The sequence below is a fragment of the Aethina tumida genome, chromosome 7 (genome assembly GCF_024364675.1).
Source record: "Aethina tumida isolate Nest 87 chromosome 7, icAetTumi1.1, whole genome shotgun sequence".
Taxonomy (NCBI): domain Eukaryota; kingdom Metazoa; phylum Arthropoda; class Insecta; order Coleoptera; family Nitidulidae; genus Aethina; species Aethina tumida.
Genome location: NC_065441.1, coordinates 11,276,988 through 11,292,103, shown reverse-complemented (window position 1 = coordinate 11,292,103; position 15,116 = coordinate 11,276,988). Strand labels below are relative to the sequence as shown.

At 29.1% G+C, this 15,116-nt stretch overlaps 1 protein-coding gene across 2 annotated transcripts in view; it reads right to left on the bottom strand.

Annotated features, from left to right (window-relative positions):
- Positions 1–5,942: 5,942 nt before the first annotated feature.
- LOC109594575 (protein O-mannosyl-transferase TMTC2) overlaps positions 5,943–15,116 on the bottom strand; it is a 92,448-nt gene continuing 83,274 nt past the window's right edge. For both annotated transcript variants that reach the window (XM_049969427.1, XM_049969428.1), the window contains exons 9-10: positions 11,553–11,731; positions 5,943–6,745 (exon numbers count right to left, since the gene is read on the bottom strand). In XM_049969427.1, the coding sequence (XP_049825384.1) occupies positions 6,593–6,745; positions 11,553–11,731 (332 nt within the window). In that variant the 3' untranslated portion in view covers positions 5,943–6,592. The remainder of the gene's footprint in view (positions 6,746–11,552; positions 11,732–15,116) is intronic.

Genomic DNA, 15,116 nt, shown 5'->3' with positions numbered 1-15,116 from the left:
TGATAACCGCTTCTAATTATCATCAAACTCCTGCATGTATAATGACCAATTAAATATTCCACGTATTAATGTATGTACTTGCAATTCTATTATGCTCGTATTTATTTTAAATTTTAATGAGAATATGATGCGTGGCGTGGTTTAATTTGAAAATAAATGCATAACATGAATAATACACAGGACTCACACAACATCGTTGCTGTCCATAAACGATTCCCTTTTATGTGAGCAAAATTTTACTTATTAATCTAAAAGGTTTTAATAGCATTTACAAAATGGTCGCAGCATGTTGGAGTGTTTTTAATTGTTGATTTAGATTTCAATTTAGTGCTGCACTTTGTGCCATTTATGCTCATGATGTTTCAGCTACATGTAATACTAAAATTAACAAATTTGTATAAACTCGTTCTACGTATTTTTTTACATATATATTTATAATGATCGTATCTATAAATTTTTCTGCTTAACGATATGGAACGTAAATTCCATTATTTACATCGAAGTAATTGCTTAGTCCGTCTTTTCCTTTCGAATGGATAATAACTTATTAAACGACTTGTCCTAATTGTAAGTAAACGGTCGTCCAAGGTACTAAGCATACATATCAGCTTAATGGTTTCTTATATATAAAAATTTAATTCAAACTGCAGTTTCAAAGTTATAAACCAAAGAACTTAAATGTAAAGGGCACCGGTGTAATTACCTTCATTGTGTCGTAAAAACGTTTTAGTTCTTATCATAACATTTTATATTTAAACTTTATAACTATAATAAAATATTATATCGTTTCCAATTGTAATGTTTTAATCCACATAACGGAGTCTTTGTAGTTTCAATAAATTTTATAAAATTTGGTATTTTCTGGTATCAGTATAACATTACAATAATATACACATAGGTATCACATTAATTAGAATGATGAAGGTAAATGTACATGTATGTAGTGGTTGGTTGCATTTAATTTTGTGTTGTCACGCATATATCAATTTCATTAATTATTTGTAATTTCGGAGTCATTTGTTCAAAGCTTTACGTGACTAAAAACGGCAAAATTTTATGTTTTTCGTCTTTTTGATTATAGATCATTTGGAAATTATTTAAATAAGATGTTTTCTAACAAACAACCCAGTATTTAGTTGGTATTTTTCATGAAACACTAGACATTCAACTTTAAACAAGAATTTAAGCATGACGATCTGATAAACTACGCATTTGTAATTTACAAAACTTAAGAATGCGGACAGATTGAAGTTAACTGAAAATTTGCTAACTACATTAAACTTCTAACTTTTTAAATAATTATATTAGGTTATGCACTTAAAATGCTCTAAAATATATTAAGAAAGAATTAGCCTTAAGTCATGTAAATAAGTTTAGCAGAACTCTCGAAAATAATTGATCTAATTTCGTCGATAAATCAGAGTAAGTAGTTTCCCGAGCGGGGAACTTCATTTGTGTAATACTTTCTTTGTTAAATGTTAAATAATGCCGAAGATTTGTCGTAAGTTCTCACGAAAGGCTGCGAGCGCAAGCTTAAATTCGGGGAATGCTCATTTTTCCATGGAACAGACTGGAAACGTTTGTTTCCAAAGTTATATTGAAGCCGGACGATTTCATTCCTCGAAACCTGGAACCTTGCCCACGCCGTCTCTCGCTCTTTATATGAGCACAAATTTATATTCGCTTTACTTTACGAATGATATATTTTAATATGCAACCAATAGCTGGAATTGAATCCTAAACTTAATTTACTTTCTGGCGAGCTTTCTGATCATTAACAAACAGGGGAATTCGTTTAAATTATTGCAATGCGGTATTTTGTTTTCGTACGGATTTCCTGTTACGTAAACAATAAGGAGTTCTATTAATATAAATTGTGTGTTTTTTTGTTGGTTAAACTGTGAGAAACAAGTTAAATCTACTATATGGAATAGTGGCAAAAAATTGCCAGGCGATTGCTAAATCTTACTAAATCACCCCGCATGCCTGCCAGCAACGTTTCAATCTATCCTATTACGCAGCAATATGTACAGGTATTTCAATGACGTACTTCCCTCCTTGTGTGAAACTAAATCAGTCAAGCAATGTGAAGTGAATGTATCCCTGGGGCGTTCATCAAGACTTATATTTTATGGGGGAAGCGATTTCCAATAGTTCTCCAAAAGAATTTCGTAAACAAAATTAGGGTTGTGGCAATGTATTAAATCAAAATTAATAATCCGGAAGGTCGCAGAGAGTATTCTCTTACAATAAAATATGTAGATACTTTTTTAATTTTCACACAATGCTCTAAAAATCCATTTATATTTTTATGCATACGGTATCTTTAAATTGCCACAGTTTGGATTTTTTGCAGTGAATAATGGAACATATATTCGAATGTGCCAAATTGATTTGATATCAGTGGCAATTATGTAAATGCGGAACTAGATATGGGATGAATATTGAAAGTGAACCATCCAATCAATACCTTCAACAAAGGAGGATGTAACCGCGCAACAAACGTGTGAATTTTATACCATTACAAAATTGGGTAATGCGGTTTTGGCACCATCAACAAATTACTATGTGTAATGTTACTGGTAATTCTAAAATTCAAAATGCACAACGAATTTTACAACTAACTTTATACTTCAGTAAATTTCAAATCATTATATATTTTTTGATGAATTTAAATGCGAAAATAAATTAAGTTAATGGTTCTCAAGAAGATTTTTATGTGTACAACAATATTAATTATCTCTAAATTTACTAAAAAATTGTTAAATTTTTCCTAAAAATAGTTTAATGTACATATGGATCCAGATTTGATTAATTTTTGGCGTAATGGTTAACAGCTCAGAAAAAATATATTCATCAGTATTATATTTGAAAACAATGAGTTATCATGTGTAACACATTTCCGACATTCCATAATGAACTAAACATGTTTTATCTTAAAATTTTGAGGAGGTAATAATAAAATTATACACATTTTTACAATATAGTTAAGCATATAAAATAATTTAAAAAAAATGTAGTTTTCATAGATATTTCAGAGTTGTGGACAATTATGTTAAGTCAGCTATCTGAGTAACAGCTATCCACAAGTAACACATCGTTCAATAAGTCCCGAGACTAACCCAGAAATGGTCATAGTAGTACCAAACTGGCCACGTTTCCCTAGAGTACGAACCTTTACATGAAACGTGTAAAAATTTCACGTCGATAGGACCATAAACAGCAGAGTTATCGAGGTTAGAGTAAAGTCTTTGTAATTTGTTTGAAAAATGGAGAAAAGCGAGTTTCGCGTGTTGGTAAAACATTGTTTTTTAATGGGTAAAAACACCATAGAAGCCCAGCAATGGCTTGAAAAACATTACCCGGACTCCTCTCTATTCAAACCAACGATTTGTCTGTAGTATGCTTAGTTTAAACGTGATCGTACGGACACAAACAATGCGGAACGTCCGGGTAGGTCATTGGAAGCCGTTACACCGGAAAATGTAAGTGAAGTGTTAAAAATCATAATGAAAAATCGCAAAGTGAAGGTCCGTGAGATTGTAGAAATGACACAGATATCATCTGGAAGCGTATTTACAATCTTTCATGAAAAATTGAGCATGAAAAAAGTTTTTTCCAAGTGGGTTCCGCGATTGCTTTCAGTGGAACAAAACACCAAGCCACAAGTCCATGAAAACAAAGTCAAAATTGAACGAGTTGGGCTTTGATTTGCTTCCCCACCTCCCGTATTCGCCAGATTTAGCCCCCAGCGACTACTGGCTCTTTGCTGATCTCAAAAAAATGCTCCAGGGAAAATTGACTCGGAGGAGGAGGTCATTGCCAAAACTGAATCCTATTTTGAAGCAAAGGATAAATCCTTTTATAAACATGGTATAGAAATGTTGGAAAGGAGTTGAAACGATTGTATCATTTTAAAAGGAGATTATATTGATGAAAAATGATTTTTGAAAAAAAATGTTGTTTTCATTGTTAGTCTCGGGACTTATTGAACAATGTGTTAATTTTATACATTCTTTAAGGTTTAAACTGTTGCTAATTTAAAAATCAGACTAATAAAAAAGATATTCTAAAATTGTTGTACAAAAAAAATTAAATAAAAAAAACTAATTTAATAAAATAAAATTTCTAATAACGTTTATGTCCGGACAGTCTGGTTGCTGGAAACAAGAAGGTAAATGTAAAAATGTAAACATAATATCCGTGAGGCAGAACGGCACGGATTAATAAAAAAGCAGCGAAGGGAGTAGATACGGATGTGTATAAAGTTTGGGTTTGTGGAAGGGCGATATTTAATAAAGCGAAACGATTTATTTAACAAGCGATTTCCTTCATATTAGTCTGGACAGGTTTTAATATTGTAAGCAAACCTCGGCATCTTTTAAACTAATAACGGCAACGTTCCCTGTATCTGGGCTCAACGTCGCCGAATGGCTAATAACATTTAGTTCATGTCCCCTCCTCTTGGCCTGCCGCTGTACAACCTAACCTAATAGAACTTTTACGGCTTTCGAAAGTGCCGCAGCAGTTTTAAAACAGATTCACGTGGATTTTTCGCCATCCGGACCGGATCCTATATTAAATTTAAATTGTCTTTGCGGCTTCGGCGTTTAATTATGAAATTATAAAGACTTTAAATATTAATTTTAATAAACCCCCAGAATGACTTTCGCACATTTCAAATTTTTAGGGACCCACTGGGAAATTACTTTCGCCTTAAATTATTTATAAAAGTTGTGTTTAATAATGGATTTCATCAAACATTGATTAAACCAGCAACAGCTTGTGAAAAGCCGTTTGTTCTGACCCTTTACGTATTTCACTTTTTTATACTAGACGCTTTCTTTCGTATTAAAGCTTTTTGTTATAAAAGTTGTTTTTTGTAAGAAATTAATTTAAAAAAATGTCATTTGTCCTTTTACAAAAGATTCATTTGCTAAATTCATTAAACAAAAAAAGAACAAATTTAAAAAAAATTGACATAAAAATATGAACTGTGATAAACACTAAATCCTTATAATGAAAGATAAGACATTTATTGTATATAAAAGTTAAATTGAATTGAAGAGCAATAATATTTTTGCTAACGACATAAATTTATTATTTGTATAATGTGGAATTGTATATACATACCTACACGTAATATGACATTAATAAATAAGATCATTATTAAATTTTTAATTTTCATTAAAATAAGTATGTTCTTTGAGATTTCTTTGCTAATTACTTATTTATTACACATTAACACATTTATTATTCATAAGGTGAAACTTCGGCATTAATTTTGAGCTTTTGAACTTTTTAACAATTACTTTTAAATAATTAAATAATTAATGAATTAATATTTTTCATTATAATCAAAACATTTCTACTACAATAATTAATTACAATTCTTTTGATAAATATTACGATATTAAAAACTTAATTTCTTATCCTTCAGAAATCCCAAATCTGATATTAAATATCTCATAAACCTTCTAGTAATGTCACCCCAACCCTCCTACATAAAATATAATAACAAACCTGACTCTTACGACCCATTAAGTTACAAAAGTGACATATTATTTATTTTATTAATTCATTTGCTCCCTCATTCCAGACATTTTCACTTCTTCCCACTTGTATAAAACTATAGAGCTGAAAATACTTTTGAAATACCCACCTTTATATTTTTGATATATTTGATTTTATTACTAGACAAAAATGAATAATTTCAGTAATTCAGCAAAATTAAGCAAAAATAGGTCATCCTTGAGAATAAATTGGCTTCCATTATCTACTAATCACCACTTTAGCCAATAAACCAATAAAGATGCGACTTGAGATAAATGTCTAGTCTATTCAAGTGATTACTGTAAGAGTGATAGTATGTTTTCTATATACTACTTAAATAAATAGATAGAGGAATAGGAATTGAAAGGGTATTAATTAAAAAATACTAATTACATAAATATGTTTAAGCTTTATTTACACTGAAATTCATAAATACATATATGTATGTATAATATATTAGTTTAGTAATGTATTACGTTTATTATACGGTATAATATTTATATTAAGGTCCATTAAAAGCCGACGATGTTTTTTAAAGTAGTATAACATTTGCTTACATATGGAACAATAATATGGAAAAGCTGTCCTGACTCGAAATCATTACATCGATTAAAAGATATGTAACATTTTATTAGTACAGTACGGTATCTTCATTAAATTATAATTATATACATTTATATCACCGTCCTATTCTGAATACGAAAGGAAAATCTGCTCAAAATTGAATTATATAACAAAAATATCACTTTCCGTCGTCAATCATATTGTCATTATCAAATATTTGGCCGAATAATTCACACATGGTGGTCCCTTCGGGGTAGCATGTGCTCATTGGTTTCGTTGATAAAAATAATAGTCCCAAATCCCCCAAACCCAGAGCGCTCTCGTTCATTCCGTTCGATCCCACCTCAATGGCACAACCCTCCAACAATTTCGGATTCGGCGTCGTATGGATATCATTATCATTTACAACATTATAAATTTTATTACTGTTATTATCTTTTAGGATTGGTTTTGGTTTATGTGCGTTCTATTTATGTCAAGTCATTAGACTGTGGAGTTTGTTCAAATTAGTGAGGGTGATGGCGTCGTTTGGCTCCAGTTTGAGTGACGCCCTGTAGTTTTTAGCCGCCTCCTTGTATTTCCCGTTCAGATGTAGAATGGCACCCAGATTTGACAAGTTTTGAGCATCCTGTAACAAAACACAAAATGTCAAAATTGCTTTGAAGATTGGTTAGGAATGGGGAAAATTCAGCGAATAAATCCTGAAACTAATTTCTTTTGCAATGTAGTAATTAGACGTTCTTTAAATTTATCAGAAATACGTGCCCGATTTCTTAATGAATTCCAACACATTCCCAACATTTACTGTCGTCGAATGTTTAATTAAATTTTGATGTGGTCTATTGGTGAAACATAAATAGTTATCATAAAACGTATTGATTAGAGAAGGAGAATTAAGTTCGTGAAATGTTGAATGGCAATAAACTTGCCCATAAACAAATTAGAAATTTCGGCAGCGAAATAATTCCCGGTCGTAAATCCAATGTTGGTAATGAAGTCGCTACATGTAAGTCATGCAAATATAATTCAATTATACAGCCGGAGCTGATATATTGCATGCTTCCACACTAACAGAGTCACAGTCACACAGACGCATCCACGGTCACAGTCACTTTTAATATATGTTCTCGCAGATGGCTTAAGACTGATGGTGGTTTGGGTTTGTAGTCATTCGTTAAAGAACTGTCTGTTTGGAGTAGATATAGAGTTGTACCTGTCACAGTCTATAGCTTTAGTTTGTAGAAATGTACATTTACGTTTATGTTGTCTGTTTTCCTGAAACTGTGATTTTAGTTTAAATTTATTTAAAGTACGAAATGAAAATTTAATTTTAATTTCTTTAACTTCTTACTACCTTACAAAAATATATTTATATTTCTACTTGAAAAATTACTAACAAAATATAATATAATCATATTAATTTGTTATTGATTGTTTTAATTGTCTTAAACAGTAAATATTATATATTCATATTTAAATAAACACAATAATGTATGTACAAATATATTATAAAAACCACTTTATGAACCAATAACAAAACTTTTTTATTTATTTATCGTGTGAATTAAATAATAAAAATAATATACCATAAATATACTGTATTTTTAATACTTGTATTAAATATTCACTTCAAATCTATTATAATTACTAATAACTATAAATAATTGTAATTAATAGTTTTTTATATTTATTTTAAAATTAAAGAAATTTCATATAAAAATAATAATAAATAAGTAAAACGCAATAATTAAAATAGTTTAAATTGCTTTTAATTGTCATTTTTTTTCTAAATTTTAATAGTTATTATAAACTATGTTTATATAGATATTTCTATAATTTTAAGTCAATAAATTAATAATAATAAATTTATTTGAATTAATTTATTGCAGTGAAATATTAGACTATTTTTATTCATTAAAGTTAATAATTGAATTAATTTAGAAATATTATTATTTGCATATTGTAAATAATTGTAATAATTTCTTTAATTAATATTATTATATTTAATAGTAAAAATGGAAATTTATTTTGTCCCCAAAAATCCCTTATACTATTTTTTTTTATATTTTAATTATAAAAATATTTCAATAAAAGTCCAAATTTATAAACATTATATAATATAAAAAAAGTTCATAAAATATTTTTAATTAAAAAACAATTGCTGAATTCGGTCCTGATGGAAAAAGATGTTATTAAAATTGCTCATTAAATAATTAAATGTAAACAAATATGTGAATATGCGGATTGAAAGTACTTCTATACAAACCAAATGATTTTAAGTAATTTTTCATTTATTGGTAAATCAAATACAGGTTTAATTAATTAGCATCACTACGTAAATGTTACAATTCAGAAAATAATAAAGAATAATGTGATAATAAACTACATACGCGAATAGTTTGGGTCATGATGTTAATTACAGTGTATATTCCCGCTAGCCACAAATAGGCTTCATTAGGGGACCTTGTCATTAGTAAATGAATGCACAAATCGATACAAAAGCCTCATTGAAATAATATATTGCAGTAACGTTGGTCACATCATAAAGTGTTTCTAACTGCTAATAAATAGAAACGTAACAACAAATTCATGTGAGCAGCGTTGAATAACAAATGAACCTCTTACTTTGTGCGTGATAAATAATTGTCACTGGTCCAGTTATTCATACGTTACATTTCGTGGTTGTAATTAATTTGGAGGCACATCAACTGCGAAGCAGAAATTTTCATTGTGTTTGGTTTAATTATATGATATTCTGGTAGCATGAGTTTTCCGTAATTGAATATGTTTTATTTAAATTCAAAAATGTTGAGCTGCATAATAATTTATGAAATATTCCGGCAAAATTAAAATGTTTCGTTTTGTTACTCCTGAGAGTATCAAACACATTAAATGCACACAATTCTGTTTTTGTTATAAAATATGAACATAAAAAACTGTTGAGTGAACATTACAGGTACCTTTTTCATCAAATAATGAAATTAATTTGTAACTAAGGGGAAAAGTTTGTACAAGTAGAAAGCTGGCCCGTTTTTAACCCTTTCATTTGCGCCTACCCTAAGTAAATATGCAAGCACGAGTGCTGAGAGGGCACAAAAAGGGTAATATTTTGTATAATTGCTGAATACATTTCATCTGGACAACTAAACGACTGAGTTTGCATCCTTCAGATAATCGTTTGCAGAAAATGAATTCTTACGTAAAATATTCTCTCAGTAGGCAGAGAATATTTTACGTTTGACTCCTATTCTTTACTAGATGGTTTTGACCTTTAAGAGAAATATTCAAAATCGTTAATTTTAATTGGGAATATCTCCGTGAAGCTAGTGCCTAAATAACTAACTAGAAGGTATTAAGATTTTATTGACCCTCTACATGTTCATTAAATAATATTTTATTCGTTGGCCAAGAATTAGGGGAGCCCGTGAGCATTGGAGAACAAATAAAATTCTCGTTGTACCAATTTATTTAATTAAAAATGGCCCCGGTAATCTTGCCAGTCCGCACGGGACCGTTATTATTGGTTCTGTTTCTCCATAAACTTCTATGCAATAAACTTTAGCCAGTGGTCTGCGCCGCTACGCCTTCTATATTTTCATTTAGGAATAGGGGATACACATTCCCAACAATCTAATTTACCGTAATATTCTCCCCCAAGATTGTGTTTTATATGGGATGTATCTAATGTTAAGTACCGACAATATCAAAGTATATTCCGGCAATGCCAACATTTTTTCTAATTGCTCGTTATTTTTGCTTGCTTGTTTTATTAAGCTGTATTTCTATTACAGTAATTAAATTTTTATTAACGAATGATTACAATTATGTGAAAAACTAATTGATACACCAATTACCAATTATTTAAATTACACAATACATATTAATTTGACCAAATGTAAGTGTAAAATAATACTCATTTTACATGTAACAGTAAATACCATGCCGGAGATGTAACGGAAATTAATTGCGACCGTTTAATTACAAAATCCGATACGTAATTACAATTTTTAGTAAATGTGTGGTTAGCTCGATGTTACAATAACAAAATCAACAAATGAATAAATAAATGACGGCGCCAGGCATAATAAAACTGATTTGTATTTTGCAAATTAATTTTGAGTTCAGATTCATTGGTCATATCTACATTTACATAAAACTACAAAAATCGTAAAATTATCATAATTAAATAAGAACTTGTCAGGAATAATATGATAAAAACAATTTACAAATTAAATTCAGTAAAAAAATAAATAATATTTGAATTTTATAAATAAGAAAAGAAAAAAGTGATAGGTACTCAAAATTATAAAAAAATTTGATGCAGTCTGAAATTGATTCGTATCTTTTCATGAAAAATTACCTTCACAATGGGCCTATATCAAATGTCATTAATAATTATATATTAAAAACAAATCACAATCAAAAATTAAATGTTATTAATTTAATTTAATAGTTAATTTTATTCCTTGTGATAAAATAAATTAATAATTCTCAGAATTAGTTTAATTTTTTGTAAAATTTAATATAATTATTATTATTATTATATTTCATTAAAAGTCCAATTTACTTTTGTCAAAGAAATTTTTATTGTTTATCTTTTGATCTATCATTCATGAAAATTCAGCCACACTTTAATCGAATGGTGTCAATGAAAAAGAAAATGTATTATTAATAATAGATTTCGTTTAAACAAATAATTTACATGTAAACATGTTAGAATTAATGAAAATCTGTAAAATTAAAATGCCTTCGTTGATAAATATATGATGCAAGTTTAGCATGAAAATTTAACAAATAGAGAAGTAGTCTGTCCATTTGTATTTTTTACAGAATATATTTTGTTAAAAGCCCACGGTAATATTTTACATAAAAATCGTGAATGATATACGATAAACAAGGATTTTGTTTGGATGGCATCATTTATCATTCAGACTGATGATAAACATAAAATAATAACATTGAAAAAGCGTTTTAAAATACGACCTAATTTATTGTTATTTGCGTTTTTAGTTATATGCATATATTTATTGTTCATTATTTACACGAGAAAAATATTAAAACAATAATTATTTCATTTTGTATTGGGTTCGAAAATGTGTGTACCGTTTCATTCTGAACAAATGAACTAGATTCGGGGATTATATTTCATTGTTTGTGTTAAATTATTGGGGTATTATATTGTTAGGTTATCGTTTAATTTTTAATTAAATTCAAATAAATTGTTAAAATTAATTTTCATGATTTACTTTTAGACCACAAAACTACTTTGTTTAAAACATTTTCAATAATAATGAATATGTGATTCAGGGATTTAATATATTACAAAATTTATATGGAAATTCGGAAAATTTTATTTAATATATATATAAATATATATATATAAAAATTAAAACAATTCCAATTAATTTTTTGGTGGTTGTAAAACGAATACTTACAGAAGGTTTAAGTGCAACAGCTTGACGATACCACTTCTCGGCAGCATGCGGTCGGCCTGCTTGTCGCATGGCTATTGCAGCTGCAACCGCCAACTGATAATCGTCAGGACTTAATTCGGCCGCTTTTTCGTACATGGCAGCTGCCTCTTTGAATTGATGTCGGTAGACCAGAAATTCACCTGAAACAAAATACAATTTCAATAATAACTTTTTAATAAAATCTCAATTAAATTGGTTAATATAATATATTTAATAACCCACTTAAATTACTAGTTCATGAAAAATAACTAAAGCTCCAGATTAAATCTCGAAAATATTATATATTTACAACAAAAGTTTGATTTAATTTTCTATATTCTCAATATAATGTACACGCATCCGTTTTTAGAATGTCAATTTAAATCAACAAATCTTTTTAATTTTTAGGTAAATGTTATAAAAAATGGGTTACTTCCTGAGTGAGTTACTTTAGTTTTTGTTGCTGTAAATTATTTAGTTCCACAATTTTGTCGGTTTTAAAGTGACAATGAATGTAAGATGACCAATGTCAAGTTTTTACTGAAGAATGAAGAAATTAATCAATTCTTGTATGTCAAAAATTGGGTTACTTCCTGAAAATCACTTCTTTTTTTATTGTTGTAACTTAATTAGTTGTGCGATTTTGTTGGTTTTAAAATGACAATGAATGCAAGATGATCAATATCAAGCTTCTACTGAAGAATGAAGAAATTAAGAAATTCGTGCGCCATAAATTAAACATTAGAAAGAGACTTCATGCAATGAGTTGGATCAAATAGATTTCATATAAATTTAACGTAAAGCAAATGAGTAATCTATCTGTATTATAGATAATTCTCCGTTTATCTGTTACACATTTTGGTCACCATTTTTTACCTCATAAACGCATTAATTTTGAAGGGGAGTTTTAAACTAGAGATGAATTTTTCTGCAGTTCCAAGACTCAAAAAATCGTGGTATAAAATTGCTTATAGAATCATAAAATAAGCACCATTATAATTAAAGTTAAAGTTGAGCGTTAGAAAGGCAAATTACTTTTTCTGATGTTACTAGCTTCTATTTGTTTAAGTAAAAAATTCACAATACTAATATTCTCAAATGATGGGTAAATTTTGAGAACTGCTGATCTAGATAGGTTGTAGATATGATGTTGTGTGTCAGTATAATAAAATCTAATAAAAGTACCAATAAGAAGGTAAATAGTCCAACGGAAATCACCACAATTTTAATTTACACTTTATTAGAAGAATGTTTGGGGAATGTGTGCAACGTGGGAGCCTATATCTCTCCATTTGGTTCATTCCGCAGACAAGTTAATTAAGTTTAGTACGATGTTGCGGAATTTTCTCAATTTTGCGGAGTAGTTTAGTGAACGAAAGGAGAAAAATATGCATCGTTGAAGCCGCAGCCTTCGAGACTGCCACCAGTGAGTTTGAGTTCAGCCCGTCCGCCTTTTGGTCCATTAATTTTCTTAATATTGCCAACATACAAGCCCAACATATCCGGGGATATGAGAACCGACGAGGCCCGACATGTACAACGGCTAAACAGCCTCAGCCAATGCAGGCGAATCTCTTTTACGACTGTGGAAATTGAAGCGGGTCTCCATTGCCGACGAACGCCGCGGAAAAAGCGGCACCCGAAGAAATCACACACAAATCCGACAATAAAAAGATTGCTCTCCAAATGGCACATTTAAACGAATATTATTTGCATCTCAAATTTTAACAGCCCCACTTGTGAGCGTTTCTAATGTCGTATACTTTATTTATAGGTAAACTTTATATCAGCCAAAGAAATGTTGGCTCGTGTAATTGCACATCCACAACATCATGAAACAAATTGGACCGTTCCGTATGGATTTATGAGCTGGAATACTGCAGTCACCGTACCGGGATGAGCCAATAAAAAAACACAGATTCACATACACCAGTGCCACTGCTGCATACATACGGCCGCCTTTATTTTGAATTAATTCAGTTTTTCATGACGGCGAAAAGCGTTCCAAACTTAAAAACATTCCAAGTCACGATCTCCTTTCCTACTACTAAGGGAGGTTTCTAACGCAAAGTAACTTTGTTAAACTGGATCCATTTACAGATATTGCTTGCTAAAATTACTTTTATATGAAGAATTTAAATTGGAATTTTTTTTGTTTATGTAATTATATTAACGACAATATTTTCAGTCCTAAATTGTTCTCATGTGTACCCTAATGTTCTTTTATATTTTTAAGTTCTTACCTATATATGATTTAATTTTCCTTCCTTGCAATTTAAGACTATCTCAAGAATCTTGTTATAATTCATAAAAACTTTAACTGTAAACTGTAACATGATACAAAAAACTTTACATAATTAATTTAAATCAAACAAACTTTAAAAACATTTATAGTAAAGTCTTTTTTATGATGCGATAAAACTTTTTATGACTTTTGAAATAAACTTTAATAGATCTTATCTAATTTTTTATTTTCATGACTGCCAATTATTTGATTAATTTATTACGTACACGGGCGAAATATGTTATCAATTTATTTCATATAATTTTAGTTTCTCCTGGTCGTAAAATGTCCTTTGACACCTGACATCAGTCTAAATTATAAACTGAAATATAATATAAAAACTAGACATAGACGGTATAATTCAAATAAACTTACCTAATAACATAAAAGCAATAATGTTACATTAAAACTATTTTATGGCATGTTGAAAAAAACGTTTATACGTTATTATTTAGTTCTTATCTATTTTTTATTTCCCTAGACAACAAACATAATATATAGTTATAATCATGATTACTTATTACAAAAACTTATTTTATTCAATTTTGTTTGTCTAAATTGAAGTAAAAAATGTTTTTTTTTTTGATTTCTTGTAATATTTTAAGACGTTTAAAGTTACTTCTATGTTTTAGACATTTGATTTTAAAGCTAATAATTATTGAAGTGAATTCTTATACTTAATGTACTGCTTCAAAACTCTCTAATTTTCCGTAATTTTCAACATTCGTACTAAGGTAAGAGAAGACAAATTATTTTACTTTCACAACGAGAATTGGTGATAAGATTCTGTACAGACTTTTCAGAAACATCAAATAGTATTATGAATTAATTGTTATTATATATATTTATTATTTACATCGTCTTATTCTCCTTATCTACTTATTTGTCTCCATGAAAGACAAATATAGTAACAATTTATTTGGTAGTTCACCCATAATTAATTAACAAAGGGAATTCCAATTAATATTGTAATTCCCCTAATGTGTTAATGTGGTAATTTCAGCATACCAGGACATTAGCATATCTGTAACAGTCCGAATTACTAAATAATCCTTCTTCTTCTTCAACCCAAAATTATTGTCAATACATAGTGAATCACCCAGTATCATCACGCACGCCACTATATAAAGTTCCATGATTTATATTCTTTTCATATTTCCTCCCCTATAAAGCCTAATAAGAAACAAAATTTATTCCAACTGATAACGCCATTTGAATGTAATATGTTAATTTTCCTACCCTAGTGTTCTTTGCATCCACAA